The sequence below is a fragment of the Ornithorhynchus anatinus genome, chromosome X5, assembly GCF_004115215.2.
Source record: "Ornithorhynchus anatinus isolate Pmale09 chromosome X5, mOrnAna1.pri.v4, whole genome shotgun sequence".
Classification (NCBI taxonomy): Eukaryota; Metazoa; Chordata; class Mammalia; order Monotremata; family Ornithorhynchidae; genus Ornithorhynchus; species Ornithorhynchus anatinus.
The window spans coordinates 14016067-14036139 of NC_041753.1; the positions used below are offsets into that span (position 1 = coordinate 14016067).

At 44.4% G+C, this 20073-nt stretch overlaps 1 protein-coding gene across 2 annotated transcripts in view; it reads left to right on the forward strand.

Annotated features, from left to right (window-relative positions):
- The window catches only part of PAX5 (paired box 5), a 251331-nt gene that overhangs the window by 224011 nt on the left and 7247 nt on the right, over nt 1-20073 (forward strand). For both annotated transcript variants that reach the window (XM_029056299.1, XM_029056300.1), the window contains one exon: nt 9610-9696. In XM_029056299.1, the coding sequence (XP_028912132.1) occupies nt 9610-9696 (87 nt within the window). The remainder of the gene's footprint in view (nt 1-9609; nt 9697-20073) is intronic.

A 20073-nucleotide genomic window follows, 5' to 3' on the forward strand; every position in this document is an offset into this window, starting at 1 on the left:
CTTCCCAGCAGCGTCTTCCCAGGTTTAGACTGTTGAGCCCCAAGTGGGACGGCGACTGAGTTCCACCTGATTATCCTGTGTCTACCCTACTGCTCAGTACAGTGCTTGACACATAGTAAGTACTTAATAAACGCCATAATAATAATCATTATTGTTATTTGAGCACAGACATAAAATGAACGGTGAGCTCTTGGCTTGAAGGCTGTTTTTTCCACAACCTTCTGCTTTTTTTTCCTCTCTCTCCAGCGATAGCCTTTACTGAACATCATTTGGATTTGTTTGTTTGAACTGTAACATTAATTTGAGGAAACCCTGTTAAGCTACATATGAGCAGTAAAAGACTCAGAAGAATTAGAGAGGGATGGGAGGAAATAAGGAGAATGATGGGCGGTTCTTAGGATTATAGCTTAGAGAAGAGGTTAGGGAAACTTGATTCTGTCCTTCTCAACATGGCAATATCTACCAGTGCCCTTGTCCTGACTCTGACTCTTGTTAAAAAAAAAAAAAAAAGGTGGATCATGCTTACAGGACCATATAGGACCAGGTCTAAGAGAAATAAGGTTGTGGGAAGGTAAGAATTTCAATAGAAATAGAAAATACAACTCAATCACCCTGCCCCCCCACCACCCTCCCCCCCACCATACCTCACCTCGCTACATTCCCACTGCAACCCAGACTGCACACGACTCTCCTCTGATGCCAACCTTTTCACTGTACCTTGATCTCGTCTATCTTGCCGCCAGCCTCTTGCCCACGCCCTCCCTCCTCAAATCCGACAATTACTCTCCCCCCTCCTTCGAAGACTTATTGAAGGCACGTCTCCTCCAAGAGGCCTTCCCTGACTAAGCCCCCATTTCCTTCTCTCCCACTACTCTCCGTGTCACCCTGACTTGCTTCCTTCATTCATCCCCCCCCACCCCCAGCCCCACAGCACTTTATGTACATCTCTTTACTTTATATTATGTCCGTCTCCCCTCTAGACCGTAAGCTCGTTGTGGGCGGAGAATGTGTCTGTTTATTGTTGTATTCTCCCAAGTGCTTAGTACAGTGCTCTGCACACGAGTGCTCAATAAATATGATTGAATGAATGAATGACTGTACTGCAAGCTTCTGCTATTAGTTGCCATAAATTTAATGTGGAAATGGCTAAGGAAAATTTTGCAGGGGTATACATTTAATTGCAAAAATAAAACATCTGCCATGCTGGTTAGCTGGGCGACTGCTGTGAATAATAATAGTAATGATGAATTGTGGTATTTAAGCGCTTTCTGTGGGCCAGGTACTGTACTAAGCACTGAGGTAGATTCAGGATAATCGTGTCAGACACAGTCCCTGTCCCACATGGGCTCCCAGTAGGAAGTAGAACAGGTATCAAATCCCCATTTTATTGATGAGGCAACTGAGGCACAGAGAAGTTAAGTGATTTGTCAAGGTCTTACAGCAGACTAGTGCCAGAGCTGAAATTAGAACCCAGGCACTCCAACTCCCAGGCCTTTGCTCTTTCCACTAGGCTACAGTGTTTCTATCTCTTCCTTTTCTTTGATATAAAAAAAGTTTTGGATTACATCGACGTGGTACCAATAAAGTGCTCTTTTTTGGAAGTAGAAACCTTTTTGAACTTCTTCAAGCATCACGTTGAGTCGCTATAGAACCGTTCATGCTAATTTAATTTTGTAAGAGGATCTGCTTCGGAGTGGAGACCCTGCATGAGAGATTCCCCAAAGCTATAGTAACTTCACTTTCCTTTGAACTGAACTTCAGCTGAGGCTTCTGGCTGAGATTCGATGGTTCCTTCCCCATGCTACTCAGTCTTATTCTTGCCCTTTCCTCATGTTAGGGAATCCCACAAAAACTGTGCTTCTCTAAAATTACAGAAAAGAGAAACTTCAAAAGGTAATAGAAATGTGGAATAAGAAATTGGTAAGGTGAGTGCTGCTAACTGAAGAGGTCGACAGAGTTACTAGCAGCTTGATACCTAAAGGCCTTAAAGGAAGCTTGGATAAAATGTCTTTAGGTAGAGTGGGTCAGAACGGTGGAAAGAGGGGTGAAAGATGTAATTGTCAGGATTCTTGTTTCTCAGAGTTAGGCAGAATAGGAAAGCACATCTCAGGTGGTCATTTTGACCTCACTTGGGTGTGAGGCTTGGTTTTTGAGAGTTTGCTTGACCTCTTTCCATCCCCAGGTGTTAACTCTGTTTCTATTCTGTTAGAAAAGGTTTTCAAAGTTAAAATAGGTCTTCTTGGAAAGACTGATAAACGGTTTTCTGATTAACGGCGAAACAGTTGGCGATACATTTATTTTATTAGGGTATTAAGTTCTTCCTAGGTGCCAGCCACTACACTGAGCTTTGGGGTCGATCCCGGATAATCAGATCGGAGCCCCATCTTAAGAGGCGGGGACCTTCCAAGACGGTTTTGACTCTCCTCGAGATTTTATAGAAATGAACCCGAGCCATAGACCAGCTAGTGAAGGATACACTGTCCTTACTAGAAGGTAAATCTTCCAGAGAAAGCAGCTTAGGTGTGAAAGAACAGTGAATTGAGGGAGAAAACCTTTTTTTTTTTTTTTTTCAACTGGAGAGGCTCTCTTCCTCTCTTCTCTTTTTCTCCTCCCTGCCCTCATCCCTGGATGGTTAAATCCTAGTATTTCTTTTGAGTGGGCTAATCATTAAGCAGGGCTGTCAAGAAGTATATCTGATGGACCCTGGACTATCTGGTGAAATCACAAGGCACTCATGCAGTGTTCATTCATCTAGTCTATTTTCACTGTACTCCTGTACCATTTGTCGGTCCAAGGCCTCTGATGGTAATAGCAGGACTGGTGGCTTTCTTTCTCCTCTTCCCCCCCACCACCGCCACCGCCTCCCCCCGCCCGCCCCGGCCCTTCGCTTTTTTTTTTTTTTTTTGCATGGCTGATGGATATGCAGAGTATGTGGGATGAAGCGAGCGATACTGTCACTGAGCTGATGGTGTTCAGTGACTCCTCGAGCTCTTGGCTGGTCTGTACTGCAGGAGCCTGACACCCTGACCACTGAGGCATAAAAAACAGAGAATTGGAAGCCTCAGCCTGTCAGGCACTAGAGTGTCCCCCAGAGAGGTCTGGAGATGGGGTGTGTGTGTGTGTGTGTGTGTGTGTGCATGTGTGTGAGGGAGGGGAAGAGTAACAGGGAAAGCCAGAGAAAAGAATCAAGCAATGAATCGCCTGCTCATGTCTCCTAATGTGCTCGTAGGACCACTGAACTGCTCATTGTTTTAAAAAGCGGCATCTTCCACCTCTTAGACTGTCGTGCAAGGAGATGGGGTAACACGGGCTCTTTGAGGGCTGGTGAGTTTAGGAGGGAATAGAAAAAAAGCACAACGTGTGGCTTTTGGGACAGCTTATGACAGGCTTTTCCTCCCCTTATCTTTTTTTCCTCCCGTATCTTTATTGGTGAGATTCACCCCAGAGAGGGGATATCTAGGAGACAACAGTGCGGAGAGGTAGAGCAGAGGCAAAGACACATACATAACTGTAATTTATTTCTGTCTATTAATGTCTTCCGTCTCCCCCTCTAGACTCTAAGCTCGTTGTGGGCAGGGGATCTGTCTATCGTTACACTATGCTCTCCCAAGCGCTTAGTGCTGTGCTTTGCACACAGTAAGCACTAAATAAATACGATTGAATGAACGAATGAACATATGGTGGGTCATATTGTGAAGCTTACTCCAGTCAGTGCCTTAAATCTTCTTTCGTCTGATAGTTTGGAGAGAGTGCGGCAGGATTAATTTTGGAGGGGCTTCTGAATTTTTCTAAAGGTGGGCCAAGTTGGCATCCATGGTTCCAGTGCTTAGAACAGTGCTTGGCACATAGCGCTTAACGAATACCATTCTTCTTTTTCTTATTATTATTAATTCAAAAATGGGTATAGTGAGCCAAATGTGTCCCGCCTACCCCGCGTACCTTTCTTGTCAGTTTAGCTATTTAAGCAGCACCTTTTCGTGCCAATGACATGGAAGGCAGTTCTATCAGAGGGCCGGCCAAAGATCCTTATACGCAGAGTGGTCCAGTAGTGTTTCAGTTTATGAAAATGATCTTTATTCTGTTCCTCGGGCAGTTGTCAGGGAGGCTGTTTTATGGCCCCAGAGTGGTGTGTGGGGTGTAGCTAAAGATTTCCAGGGCACTGGGTCATGACCCAGAGTTACAGACAAAGTACTTGGGACCCCAGGTGATCTGGGCTACTTTGTGCTTCCTGAATACATCATGTCATTAGTGGCGCTTAATTTGGAATCATTTCCCCAGCAGAAATAAGAGTAGGAAAGATCCTGTTGGACAAGTTTGTATATTGACTGCCTCTGCCTCTCTGCCTACCAACTGTTTCCTGACCCTCATCCTGTGTTTCTAATGTTTGATGAAAGATTCTCTCCGATTCCAAACTGGTAAAATCCGAAGTAGAGTGGGCACTACTCCTTGTTCACTCTTAGCTGAGACTCTCATTTCATATCACAGGGACAATAATGATGCCAGCACGCCTTCTAAACCAAAATTGAATGGTAATTGAGGTATTTGTTAAGCGCTTACTCCGGGCCAGGCACTCTATTAAGCGCCGAGGTAGATGCAAGATAATTGGGTTAGACACACTCCCTGTTCCACACAGGGCTCCCAGTCTCAACCCCCATTTTACAGATGAGGTAACTGAGACACAGACAAGGGAAGTGACTTGCCCAAGGTCACACAGCAGACAAGTGCTGGAGCCGAGATTAGATCCCAGGTCCTTCTGACTCCTGGGTCCTTGCTCTGTGTCTCTTGCTTTCTCTCCCCCTGTATCCCTTTTATCCCTACCCTTTCTTCCCATTTCCTCTATTCTTTTTTTCTATGCTTTTCCCTCCCCCTTTCCCTTTCTTCCCCTATTCTTCCTTACTGAGCACTTAGAGCTCTGCACACAGTGGGTGCTCAATAAATACCAGTGATTGGTTTTTTTCCCTTCCCTGTTTAATTTTCTTCCTCTCCTTTCCTCTTTCACTTTTCTTCCCCTCCCCATTTTCCTTTTTTTTTTTTTTTACCTTTCCTCCTTTTACTTCTCCCTTTCCTCTTTCTACCTTCCTTTGACCCTATTTTTCCTTCCCTCCTTTTCTTTCCCCCTTTCCGCTTTTCCCCTCTCTCCGTCCCCCCGTTTAACCCCATTCCCGTCCCACTTTAGTTGGCCACATTTCTGAGTATGAGTAGGGGCACCAGAAGAGCAGCAATCTTTCCTGTTGTCTCCCAGAGGGCTGGTATCCAAGGCTCCACATGACACTGCCATTCAAAAAATGAACCGTAAACAGCACTGCTGGAGGTTTTGAGGATCCTGGTGGTTTCGTACAGGATCCCTGCTACTTATAAAGGAGTTGGCACCGACAGAAAAGAGTGCCTGGATCTACAGTGTGGTGCCCTGAAGCTCCGGGGCTGTCACTTCCAGTTTCCTTCCATGTTGCTGGCCCCTGGAGGCTTCCTAGAAGCTGTGGTATGGGAAATAGCAGTTAGGTCCCGGAACCCGGAGGGTTGTGCCCTTAACCCCACCCCACAGAACTTATGTCCATGTCTTTAAATTATTTGTTACAAATTATTCAAATCTATGCCTGTCTCCCCCTCTAGACTGTAAGCTCATTTTGGGCAGGGGACGTGCCTACTAATTCTGTCGTATTGTTCTCTCCCGAGTGCTTAAAACAGTGCTCCGCACGTAGTAAGTGCTCAATAAATACCATTGATTAAGTCAAGCATTTACCAGCACACTTCCCATCAGTTCTCCCACTGCCTCCATTCCCCCAAAAGTCTGTGGATCAACCACCGACTTCCTTCTCTTTGCCATCCCCGCTCCTTACCTCTTAATTTACTCCTCATCCCTCGAGTGGGGAGACTTTAGCCAATTTAATTCCCCCACGGGGGAATGGAAATAGGACAAGTTGTGTTGGAAGGAAGTAGGAGTAAGGGACGGGGAGAGAGGGCAGAGAGAGATGATGGAAAGAGATAGAGAGGGACAGAGAGGGGAGGGCAGGCTGCAGGGCAGTTAAAAGGAACAGACAGAATTGGAGGGGGATCCAGAGAGGGGGAAAAGTACCCAGGAGCATTTGGTAGCCGAAGAGCATTGATTCCCAAAAGGGGAGTAGAGGGACAGTGAGGGTAGCGGGATAGGTGAGCAGGGACAGAGAGAGGGACAAATAAATCAGGGATAAATAAATGGACAGAGGAAGAAACAAGTAGACAGATGGACCAGTTGAGTCCATGGATATAGGAGGAGAGGGAAAAAGTAGCAGGAGGAGGGCTACCGAAGAGATTTACAGGAAAGAGTCAGAAATGAAGAGTAGCATCTATGTAACCAGGGTGAAGCACAGCTATTTCCACTAGTTTGATATAAAAGTGATCAGAGAATTAACACAAACTCTCAGATACCCTGTAGAGTATCCTTCATCCCAAAACACAGGCTGGGAAAAGAAAAATATACCTTAGAGTTTAAAAGTACAGTAATAGCAATTTAGAAATAACTATTTGAACCCACTTATATTGTTGAATACAGTTCCAAAGAAGCTATTATTTTTAGAGGGGAATGATCGAAATGAACTACCTCCATTCTGTAACTTAAGTTAAACTACCTCAATTCAGCCTTTTTATTTCTCCAAATTAAAATCTTGAACAGCTGATAAACCCAAGAACAAATTTTAAGAATTTCAGATTTAGAAACAAGATTGGACCAGGGGTATATCCTTTTACCACTCATCTGTGGCCTCCACAGCTGTTGGAAATTTCATCTATCAATCATATTTCTTGAGCGCTTACTATATGCAGAGGACTGTACTAAGCACTTGGGAGTGTACAATATAACAGAGTTGGTAGACGCATTCCCTGCCCAAAAGGAGTGGATCCTTTTTTTTTTTTTTATTTTTTATGGTATTTGCTAAGTGCTAATACACTGTACTAAACACTGGGGTAGATACAAGCTAGTCAGGTTGGGCACAGTCCATGTTCCACGAGGGGCTCACAATCGTAATCTCCATTTTACAGAAGAAGTAACTGAGGCACAGAGACGTTAAGTGACTTGGCCATTCATTCATTCATTGAATCGTATTTATTGAGGGCTTACTGTGTGCAGAGCATTGTACTAAGCACTTGGGAGAGTACAGTAGAACAGCGAACAGAAACATTCCCTGCCCACAACAAGCTTAGGGTGGTAGTGTGTGGGGGCCGGTGGAGGGAGAGAGGGGGAGACAGACATCAATACAAATCAATAAATTACAGATATGTCCGTAAGTGCTATGGAGCTGGGAGGTGGGAAGAACAAAGGGAGCAAGTCAGGGCCCAAGATCCCACAGCAGACAAGCGGAGCTGCGATTAGAACCCAGGTCCTCTGACTCCCAGGCCCGTGCTCTTTCCACTAGGTCATGCTGCTCCTCTAGGCGTGAGCATAGAAATGACACGTTAGATACCCTCAGCTTGGCTACAGTATATGTTCTCACTTGGCATTCTAGCTAGGATGGTGTTGGAGAATTAGAGAACGTTAGCCCGAGGACATGAGCCAGTTTGGATATACAGCACACTCACGCTGTTTTCAGATGAAACAGTTCGTGAGTATAAGCAGCATGGCTCAGTGGAAGGAGCCCGGGCTTGGGAGTCAGAGTTCATGGGTTCGAATCCCGGCTCTGTCACTTGTCAGCTGTGTGATTGTGGGCATGTCACTTAACTTCTCTGTGCCTCAGTTCCCTCATCTGTAAAATGGGGATTAACTGTGAGCCTCAGGTGGGACAACCTGATTACCCTGTATCTACCCCAGCGCTTAGAACAGTGCTCTGCACATAGTAAGCGCTTAACAAATACCAACATTATTATATAGGTATCCGTCTGCATCATCTGACCCGTCTACCAGCTCTGTTATATTGCACCCTCTCAAGCGCTTAGTACAGAGCTCTGCATCCAGAAAGCACTCAATAAATACCATTGATTGCTGGATCTGGCTCATGAATTCTACAGTGTGAGTTTTCCTTAATGCAGGCTTTTACAAGAATGCAACACTCGTGTTTTAGGGGAACTGGTTGTACTGGCTGTTGAGCTGAACACCCACAGTCCCAATCTCTGCCTTCTAGGAAATGAGGGCAAACAATATCACTTAATCAGTTTATATCTTTTAACAAAAAAACTCATAGGAGTTGGAGGAGAAGCTAGATGTATTTGGGGGAGGGGAAGAGGGTGATGGTGATAGTGGGGGTATTGTAGGTATATGCTTTGGAGAAGTTATCATTACCCCGATCCTCTTTTTGGAATAGATTTCTGGAAAAAGGTGGGCTTTGAGATGAGTTTTGAAAAGCAGAAGAAGAGTGGGCCTGGAAGTCAGAAGGTCATGGGTTCTAATCCCGGCTCCTCCACATGTCTGCTGTGTGACCTTGGGAAAGTCACTTCACTTCTCTGACCTCAGTTACCTCGTCTGTAAAATGGGGATTAAGAGGGTGAGCCCTGTGTGGGACAGGGACTGTGTCCAACCTGACTACCTTGTATCTACCCCAGCACTTGGAAAAGTGCTTGGCACATAGTAAGCGCTTAACAAGTACCGTAATCATTATTATTATTATTAATAAAAGGAGGGAGCTGATGCTAAATAGGAGGATGTCAGGGGAAAAGTAAGGAGCCGAGCATATTTTAGCCTGCCATGTTGGTAAAATGTGAGACAAAGGGTGAGATATTATGTAGAATATAACAGAACCAAATCTGACTTGACTGCCCGTTTCTGTACATCATGAAAGACTCAAAAGAGATGATAAAAAGATAGAATGATCTGATGGTGGACCCCAGCTCATGCTTTTTATTTCCTACAATTAACCTCCTATCTGTTCTTTACCTTTGGCTTTCCTACTTTTGATCCATTGCTCACCCTTTTCCTCCCCGCCTGGAATGCTTCCCCCTCAGTTTCATTCAAGCACTTCCCTCTCCTCTTTCCAAGTCCTCCTAAAAAGCCACCTTCTCCAGGCAGCACTCCCTGATCAATCTTCCAATTTCCCCATTAATTCCATCAGACAACTTCAGAACAAATGTATTTTATATATTTGTTCTTAGTGTATTCACTTGTGTCCATTTTGTCTATCTAGTCTAAACCAATATATGAATTTATGTCTACTATCGCCTCCGTTAGATTGTAAATTCCTCAAGGGCAAGGATCATTTCTTTTATTTTTCTACATGTTCCCCAAACTCCCAATACAATGCCATGCACCCAGTAGATGCTCAAATGCTACTGGACCACTTTTAAAGAAAGTTCGTACTCTTTAGGTCATTCGGTCGTATTAGAAAAGTCATATTTGCTGGTCCCAACAAATATTTTCTATTACTTGTAATGTTTACCCAAGAAATAAAAATAGGAAACTCCGGATATTGAGGACAACTTTAGAAATGCATTTAGAGCATAGGTAGCCAAATCCGGTTTCTGAAAAGAGTTTTTAATTTTCAGTTGCTTGCTGGTCAAACTTTTGAACACACTGTTGACTGAATGTGATCTCAAATTGGAATTCAGGATTTATTTAAGCAAATTGTTTTTCCTGCCACGTTCAGTTTTTATACTAAATTCATGTTTTATCTGTCTTTCTTTCCTCTACCCTGAACCCATTACATTTAGGGAGTGAATTTTCTGGGAGCCCTTATAGTCACCCACAGTATTCAACGTACAATGATTCCTGGAGATTTCCCAATCCTGGATTGCTAGGTGAGTGTTGGATAAATTTCTTCTATTTCAAAGTTTGATTTTAAGCCTACTGTTTTTTATTCTGAGGTTTGCACTGTTCTTTCCAGTGCCTAGGAGATTTCAAGGACCAACCTCCCTGAAGGAGTGGCAGATAAATCAATTTCTTATATACAATAGCTATCGGTTTTATATAAAATAAGCAATTAAAATAATGATGGTATAATTTTGAAATAATACATTCTTCAAGAAAAAAATGTTAATTTTCTGTATACACAAATAACACCCTGTTATTAGGGGAATGATGTTTAATTTGAAACAACCATTTTCCACATAAATTGCTTATGACTGATGCCAGAAACAGATTATTTCCCATACGTTCATTTAACTTTTCCTTCTATCTCCAGAGCTATCACAGCACACAGCCATCTCTGTGTGTTCTTAATTCTGTTTTTGCCGTAAACATAATGCAGAGGATATACATAATCCATATTAGCCCACTGTCAAAATCTGGCCTACTTTGACTTTATATTGAACAAAGTAATTAGGATTTTTCTGCATAATTTACATGGATGGGCTAAGGAAAATACCACTTTATTTTCAGCTACACAGTGCTTCAGATATTGCCATAGTTATGGAAGACAAGCCTATTACTATCCATAACCCTCTGTGGAGAAATAATTCATAGTTTTGTCATTTTTCATTCAGATTTTATTTTGTTTTGGGGAAAATAATCTCCAAGCAGTTGAATCACCAGGCTTTTTTTCATTTTGATTCTTTCCTTTAAGTAAACCCCTGAGGGAGTTTTAGGATGTTCTGCCACTTTAATATTATAGCAAAGCCATTTTCAGGAAGTTGGAATTAGTGTCTATCAGCAGTCCTTTTGTAAACCATATTGCTCCCGGTTAATGATAATGATTGCAGTACTTGTTAAGCACTTTATATGTGACAAGGATTGTATGAAGCCCTGAGGAAGATATAAGATAATAAGGTCCGGCAGGGTCCTTGTTCCACATTGGGCTGACAGTCTGAGTAGGAGGGAGTAGGATTGAATTCCCTTTTTGCGGAGGAGGAAACTGAGGCACAGAGAAACTAAGTGACTTCCAGCAGGCAAGTTGATGGAGTTCAGGATTAAAATCTGGGACCTCTGACTCCCAGGTCCATGCCCTTTCCTCCGGGCCATGCTGCTTTTGGAGAAGTAGATGAGATCTGTGTTTTTCAAAACTTCCAGTGCAAATTGACTCCAACGCCTCAGCACCAGAATGGAAGGGCATTTTAGGGATGTATGTTTCCCCCAAACTGATTTTTTTTAAAATGGTATTTGTTAAGCGCTAACTGTGTGCTAGGCACTGGGGTAGATGCAAGGTTATCAGGTTGTATCCCCTCTTAATCCCGTTTTACAGATGAGTTTGCTGAGGCCCAGAGAAGTGAAGTGACTTGCCCAAGGTCACATATCAGACAAGTGGCAGAGCTGGGATTAGAACCCAGGTCCTTCTGACTCCCAGGCTCATGCTCTATCCACTAGGCCACGCTGTTTCTGTTTAGTTTAAATGGCTAACTAAATGGCTAGTTAATGGCTAGCTGTTTAGTTAATAGAGCACGTGAGCATTCATTCGTATTGAGCGCTCACTGTGTGCAGAGCACTGTACTAAGCACTTGGGAGAGTACAATGCAACAATAAACGGACACATTCCCTGCCCCTGAGTTTATATGAGGAAACGCCAATTCTGTTACCCAGCTGATAGGTCATCAGGTGTTGTTTTGTGCAATCGTAGAAAGTTAGGTGCTTGTCTTCCAAATTTGGATGTAGTTACACAGTTTCTTGTAGGTGTGGCTGGGTAGATCTCTTGTAAGCGTAGCTTACTGTAGTGATGTCATCCTTGCTCATAAAACAATAATTTCATGAATCAGAGCACCAGTTTTGGCGGTCTTAATCAGAGAGCGGTTGGCCATGCATTGTAGAGCTGACTTTCTCAAGTTCCAAACTTCTAATTAAGAACCCCCCACTCTGCTTTAAATACTAAGGAAAATGCAGATTTACAGAATATTTCTACTGGTTAGGGGGGTCACGAATCAATAATAGTTTCAGGGGATCTCCTTTGGACCTGCCTAACCCCACTCTAACTGGGAATTGTGGAGCCACTGCAACGGACAGGCGTGCAGTTCGAGGGTGGGTAAGCTGTGGGCTGATCACCCTGATGGTCAGCTTGTACAGCAAGCAGAGCACCTGCTTGTTTTCTGTTCATACTCTCTGGTAAACGAAAACTCAGAAAGTAGCGGCAGTTGATACAGAATGGAGACAATGGAGAAAGAATTGCTGGCGAAGAGGAAAATAAAAAAGATTGCATGTCATTGGCATCATTTCTAATAACTCCATCCTGAAATTGCAAAGTAGATGGGCTTAATACGTTGGAATTCAGGAGGCTTTTTTTTCTAATGTCTCAAATTAATTAATCACTGGTATCTATTGAGCCCTTACGGTGTGCAGAGCACCATATTAAGCACTTGGGAGAGTACAGTGCAACAGAGTCGGTAGACATGTTCTCTGCTCACAAGGAGCTTACAGTCTAGAGTCATATAGGACAAGAGTCATTTTCTTCAGGTGTCAGTGAAGGGAGACAACACTCACAGCTTTTAATTCTAACCTTCTCTTTGTGATTGGCTTGATGGGAACCCTGGGGGAAGTTGCTTTGGCATCATCTTCGGGAGTATTTAGTGAGGATCTACTTTGTGCCACGGCAACAGTGTATATTGTTTGAGATATACCGGTGTAAAAATGGTAAGGCACTTTTTCCACCCCTTTGCCTGAACAGAATCAGCCCTGCATTCCTAACTCGAGTTGCCCCCCAAAACACAAATCCATAACCAAACCGAAGGGGCCAGGCAATTTGGGGGGACCGTGACGTATGAAAGTATATCACACACGAAGCATTTAACTGTGCATTAAATTTCACAGCAGGTTTCCGGTACCAAGAAAAACCCCTTCATTTCACGTCTGTTATGAAGGGGTTCATTATACAGAGGTTTAATGGCTTAGAGAAGGCTGTGATATAGGAAGAGCTCTTATAGGAAAAGGGAAAGGAAATGTAATCGCAAAGCGAGATGGGTGTTATCGTAGCTCCTGCTTAATATTGGGAGCTGAAAAGGGCCTCTCCTGCATTGTGGGTAGGGAAGGTGTCTGTTATACTGTTGTGTTGTACTTCCCCAAGCACTTAGTACGGTGCTCTGCACACAGCGAGTGCTCAATGAAAGATCGATTACTGTATTTTCATGGACACCGCAAGTATGCAAGAGATTGTCGCTCATGGGTGCAGTTTCACTGTTGGCAGTGTCATCTTCCAATGGAAGGAAAAGATTATTTCCTTATTATATAATCCTTATAGTGAACATTGCAATCAATCAATAGTGTTTATTGAGCACTTATCATAGATCTCCTGTCCTAAAAAAAACCCTTTCTTGACCACATGGCTCCCTCCAGTTATTGCCCCCTCTCCCTCCTACCATTCCTCTCAAAACTCCTTGAGTGAGTTTTCTAATAATAATAATAATAATAATAATAATGTTGGCATTTGTTAAGCGCTTACTATGTGCAGAGCACTGTTCTAAGCACTGGGGTAGACATAGGGGAATCAGGTTGTCCCACATGGGGCTCACAGTCTTAATCCCCATTTTACAGATGAGGTAACGGAGGCCCAGAGAAGTTAAGCGACTTGCCCACAGTCACACAGCTGACAAGTGGCAGAGCTGGGATTCGAACTCATGACCTCTGACTCCAAAGCCCGTGCTCTTTCCGCTGAGCCACGCTGCTTCTCTACATCTGCTGTCTCCACTTCCTCTCCTTCACCCCCGCCAATCTGGCTTCCATCCCCTTCATTCCACAGAAATTGCTCTCTCAAAGGTCACCAATGATCTCCTTCTTGCCAAATCCAACGGCTTCTACTCCATCCCAATCCTCCTCGATCTCTCGGCTGCCTTCGGCGCTGTGGACCACCCCCTTCTCCTGGAAACATTATCCAACGATGGCTTCACTGACGCAGGTCTCTCCTGGTTCTCCTCCCATCTCTCTGGCCGCTCATTCTCAGTGTCTTTCACGGGCTTCTCCTCTGCCTCCCACCCCCTAACTGTGGGTGCCCCTCAAGGTTCAGTTCTAGGTCCCCATCTATTCTCCATCTACACCCACTCCCTTGGAGAACTCATTCAGTTAACTAAATGGCTAGTTAATGGCTAGCTGTTTAGTTAATAGAGCACATGAGCATTCGTTCATTCGTAGTAATTGAGCGCTCACTGTGTGCAGAGCACTGTACTAAGCAACATGGCTCAGTGGAAAGAGCCCGGGCTTGGGAGTCAGAGGTCATGGGTTCTAATCCCGGCTCCGCCGCTTGTCAGCTGCGTGACTGTGGGCACGTCACTTTACTTCTCTGGGCCTCAGTTCCCTCATCTGTAAAATGGGGATGAAGACTGTGAGCCTCGCGTGGGCCAACGTGAGTACCCTCTATCTACTCCGGCGCTTAAACGGTGCTCTGCACATAGTAAGCGCTTGACAAATGCCAACATTATTATTATTATTATTGTTATTATTTCATTTACTCCCATGGCTTCAACTCTACCACCTTTATGTGGATGATTCCAAATCCTACATCTCCAGCCTCCTCTCTTTCCTCCTCTGCAGTCTCGCATTTCCTCCTGCCTTCAGGTCATCTTTACTTGGATGTCCCGCCAACACTGCCAATTTAACATGCCAAAACAGAACATCTCATCTTCCCACCCAAACCCTGTTCTCCCTGTGACTCGCCCAACCCTGTAGACAGCACTGCCATCCTTCCCATCTCACAAGCCCGTAAACTGGGCGTTATCCTCCACTTGTCTCTCTCGTTCAAACCACGTATTCAGTCTGTCACTAAATTCTATGGATTCAATCTTGATAACATTGCTAAAATCCTCCCTTTCATCTCCATCCAAACTGCGACCACATTAATCCAAGCGCTTATCTTATCTCGCCTTGACTACTGCATCAGTCTCCTTGCTGACCTCCCTGCCTCCTGCCTCTCTTCACTCCAGGCCACACTTCACTCTGCTGCCCGGATCACTTTTCTAAAAGCACGTTCAGTCCTCACCTTTCCACTCCTCAAAGAATGTCCAGTGGTTGTACATCCACATCAAACAGGAATTCCTTACCATCGTCTTTGAAGTGCTCAATCGGCTCGCCCCCTCCTACCTTACCTCCCTAATCTCCTAGCACAGCTCAGCCTGCACACTTTGCTCCTCTAGCGCCAGCTGGCTCACTGTGTCCTGGTCTCAACTATCTTGCCACCAACTCCTTCCCCTCATCTTCCCTCTGGCCTGCAAATCCCTTCCCTTCACTCTACACCAGCCTACTACTCTCCCCACCTTCAAAGCCTTAAGATTGCATCTCCTCCAAGGGGCCTTCCCTGAACAAGCCCCCTTTCCCCGACTCCTTCGCCCTTCTGCTTCATCTACGCGCCTGGATCTGTACCCTTGGGGCGCTCGATATTCACCCCACCCTCAGCCCCACAGCATATACGTGCCTAGCCGTAGCTTATTTATATTTATGTCCGTCTTCCACTCTAGATTGTAAGCTTGTGGTGGGCAGGGAATCTGCCTACCAACTCTGTTGTATTGAACTTTCCCAGGTGTAAATACCATTGATTGAACATCTACTGTGTCTAGAGCACTGTACTGAGCATCTGGGAGAATACAATAAAATTAGTAGACGTGATCCCTACCTTCAAGGAACTTAAAATCTAGTGGGGGATACAGACACTAGAATCGACTGTAGATCAGAGGAAATAATGTGGTAAAAAGATATGCTACAAGGTGGGTGTGAGCACTCAAGTGCTTAGATGGCATGGAAGTGCTAAAATGACAGTCGGTGGATGTAATGTGGAGGGATGAACAATCAATCAGAAAAGATCTTCTGGAGGAGATGTGATTTCAGAGGATGGGAAGACGGTGAAAGAGTTTCCTAATGGATCGGAAACATATTGAGAAGCAGTGCGGCTCAGTGGAAAGAGCATGGGCTTTGGAGTCAGAGGTCATGAGTTCGAATCCCAGCTCTGCCACTTGTCAGCTGTGTGACCTTGGGCAAGTCACTTCACTTCTCTGTGCCTCAGTTACCTCATCTGTAAAATGGGGATGAAGACTGTGAGCCCCACGTGGGACAACCTGATTCCCCTGTGTCTACCCCAGCGCTTAGAACAGTGCTCTGCACATAGTAAGCGCTTGACAAATACCAACATTATTATTATATCGTGAATCCACCTTCTAACTTCTTCATAGAATCCTGAAGCTTAGCTACACGGTAGAGACTGAACAAGACTGGCCCTAACAGAGAGCCCTGCTTAACTCTGGTAATGTAGAAAGGTTTGCTTGGCAAATCCACGAGTAGAAATACAACCCATGCCCCTCAAGTCCTATCTTCTGCCTCAGCCAAATAGTTCTGTTCCCTCCCACCCCATCACCTCTGACTTAATCGTGCTGGTCTAAACGATGGCGATGGTGGGTAAAAGGGAATTCTGTGATCCCCGAAACAAAGAGAATAACCATCTTCAAATCCCATAATCGGTATGCTTTGGATTTTTTTTCTCTACTTTTAATCAATTGATCATGTTTATCGAGTGCTTACTGTGTGGGCAGGGCACGTGTCTGCCAACTCTGTTGCGTTGTACTCTCCCACGTGCTTAGGTACAGTGCCCTGCACCCGATCGGCACTAAATAAATACGATCGATTGCAGAGCACTGTACTAAGCGTTTGGGAGAGCAAAATATAACAGAGTTGGTAGAAACATTCCCTGCCCAGAAGGAGCTAAAAACTGGGCTAAGTAAAGAGAAAGCAAATGAAGGCATCATTTGGGGCTAACCCTGCCAGGAGCCTGATAAGGTTAAAGTTATTATTGCCATCCTTTGTTAGGCCCATGGCCATCCCACTACACAGACACATCCACTCTTTGAGAGATTTAGATTCAACAAATCTCTGGCCTTGAAACACCTCTCAAGTCTTAGTTTTCAAATGACGAGTTCACGTCTTGCTCTTGCTGCCTTGCAAGTAGATACCTAAGATCCACCAGCCCACAAACCTTGTTTTTTTTGTTTAAACTAGCTTGTTTTCTCTCTCCCCCCAGGTGGTACATAAGGAGCGAATGAATGCGTTCAGAACTCTTTACTTCTCCCTTGGAGTAAATTATTAATTCCCTTGGGGGGTGGCTAATTTGCAAGTCCGTATTGAGTACCTGGAAGGGAGAACCGGGGTTATTTTTTATGCAGGAACAGAAATCATGAAAGCTGTGGTGATTTGTTAGCTAACGCACCCAATATCACTCTGAAAGAGGTTCACTCTGTTACTGATAAAGCTGGCCTGCCTGTTTAAAGCCTGCTTAACCTAAACATGCTAAAAGTGGATAATAGCAACACAATGTAATGAAGAAAAATGATTCAATTTCATGCTGGTTTGTTGTAATAACTTCTTTACCATTTCCACTCATTACTTTCGACTTGATGTTGATCATGGCAGATTTTGTTTGATGCACTGTTCCCCCTTCTGAACTGATGTGATTTGTGTACGTTGTGAAATGTAAGTGGGTCTGACAGAATTCCCTTTTGGATACACCTGAGCTATCTAGCTGTTGTTACAGGAGACAGGATCAGAAGATTGACAATATTGGCATGGGCTTCATGGTAGGTGAAAGGGTTTGGAACCAGTCAATTAGGATTAGAATCAGCTCTTCTGTGGACTTCTATAAAAGGATTAGAGAACAAGTATGAGCCAGAAATGACTGTGTCAAGAAATAAATTGATGATAATATGAATTAGAAAGAAAAAATGACAGAAGAATGGGCAAGTTTATTTTAGATGAGGGTATAATGATAGAGAAAAAGACGGAATGTTTTGTGATGTGATGTTTTCATTTTTCACTTTAAATACAGGCCTTTTTGATTTCACTAAAGAAATATGATTTGGAGAAATCTAACCTAGCCGAAATGGAATGCTGTTGGGCAGTTTCAGAGAGATATTAGGCTTTAATAGCCACAGTGAATAATAACCCAGGATTGTAAGAAATATAATGGGGGAGGAGGGAGGTGAACAGGTCAAAAGACCATTTGGTCCACAAATGCCTACTCTCCTTTTTCTCCCTCTCTCCCTAGTCTTTTTGACTGGTTACTCTGTTGTTATCCTTTTTGTCCTGAATGATCTCCGTGTTGCTGCTTTCACTCATTTACCTGGCAGGTCACTGCCGGTGGTGTTTGTTACCCTGATTGGAAAGTCCTGATGTATTTGAAAGTCTCAACCCTTGCCATTCATGTTGTTGCTGCTGCTGCTGTTGCTCAACATTGATAAAAGTGGTAGAACTGGGCTCCATGTACGAAAGGATGTTGTCACCTTCGTGCCGTGAGCTCAGAGAACTTGCGTTCCAACAGACGAACGCACAAAAGTATTTTCCCCGGTGCTGTTTTTATTTTATCTTACTTGTTTAGTTGAAGGGGAAGCTGTGGAACGTGAATGTGGGGATCTGGATGTAATAGGAGGATATGAAGGATAGAGAAGAGGACTTGGTGAGAAAGGCCAAGTGAGATTGGTAAAGAGCAGTATCGGGAGGGTGTAGAACTGAGAAGGGTGGAACAAGAACCTGGATTTCTTGAGTACCTGCTGAGTGCAATGCACTGTACAAAGCTCTGGGGAAAGTACAACACAAGTACAAAACTCACATTTCTTACCCACAAGGAACTTACTCTCTCACGGGGGACACAGACATAAGACTGTTAACGAACTATGGAATCAGAAGAAATACACTGAATTTTCAGTCGGCTACACGTACATCGATAAGTGCTGAGGACGGCCAGGTAAATAGCAGAGAAGCAGCGTGGCCTAGTGGATAGAGCATGGGCCTGGGAGTTAGAAGGACCTGGGTTCTAATCCCGGCTCTGCCTCCTGTCTGCTGTGTTACCTTGGACAAGTTGCTTCACCTCTCTGTGCCTCTGTTGCCTCATCTGTAAACTGGGGATTAAGACTGTGAGCCCCATGTGGGACAGGGAGTCTGTCCAACCTGATTTGCTTGTAACCACCCCGGCGCTTAAATACGATACCTGGCATATAGTAAGCGCTTAACAAATAACACTTTAATTATTATTATAAATACATAAGCGCAAGAGCTGGTTGTTAGATTGCTATGGCTTGGGGATGTGGATAAGGAATCGGAGGAGGTGGGACTTCAGTGGGGGCCTCTGAAGGTGGGGAAAGGTGAGGTCTGGCAGATTGAGTGGGGGGGAAGCGAATTCCAGGCCAGGCAGATAGCTTGAGCAAAGAAATGGCGGCAGGAGAGGCAAGAGTTGGATACAGGAAAGGAGGTGGCTGCTGGGGAGAAGTGGGTGAGGGCAGTTATTATGTAAAATGGAAAGTGCTGGAGAAAAGCCTTGAAACCAGTGGCAAGGAGTTTTTGTTTGGTACAGAGGGAGATGGGCGAAAGAGGCAGAGAAGAGGATGTGCAGACTAAAGGGGACGCTCTGCTTTCAGGATACTTCCCTGGTCAATGGGTGTGTCAGGGTATTGGTTACTTCTGGACCCTAGAGAGAATCAGAAGAAATAATTTCTCCTATGACTCCTGCCATTCGGCAGGGCAGAGTTGGGGGTTTGGTGGAGAAATGGTCCTGACAAGAACCTTCTTAGAAGGAGCAAAGAAAATTTTCGATAGACCATTTCTATTAAACAGAATCTTTTCTTGCACTTTAGGGACCTCTATCAGAATGGCCAGAAGCCCCAGAAACCCAAAACACTATTTTAAAGCATCCACACATTTTTTTTTCCTCAGTAATTGATTTTCAAAAACTTATTTCTTTGAAACAATAGTAACAATAACAACATTTAAGGGCTTACTATGTGCTAAGCACTCGAGTAGCTAATCGGGTTAGACCCAGTCCTTGTCATTCATTCATTCAGTCGTATTTACTGAGCGCTTACTGTGTGCAGAGCACTGTACTAAGCCCTTGGAAAGTACAAGTCCACAACAGATAGAGACAGTCCCTACCCAACAACGGGCTCACAGTCTAGAAGGGGTTGAGAAGCAGCGTGGCTCAGTGGAAAGAGCACGGGCTTTGGAGTCAGAGGTCATGGGTTCGAATCCCGGCTCTACCACTTGTCAGCTGTGTGACTGTGGGCAAGTCACTTCACTTCTCTGGGCCTCAGTTACCTCATCTGTAAAATGGGGATTAAGACTGCGAGCCCCACGTGGGACAACCTGATTCCCCTGTGTCTACCCCAGCGCTTAGAACAGTGCTCTGCACATAGTAAGCGCTTAACAAATACGAACATTATTATTATTATTAAGGGGGGGAGACAGACAACAAAACGAAACGAGTAGACAGGCATCAGTAGCATCAAAATAAATAGAAT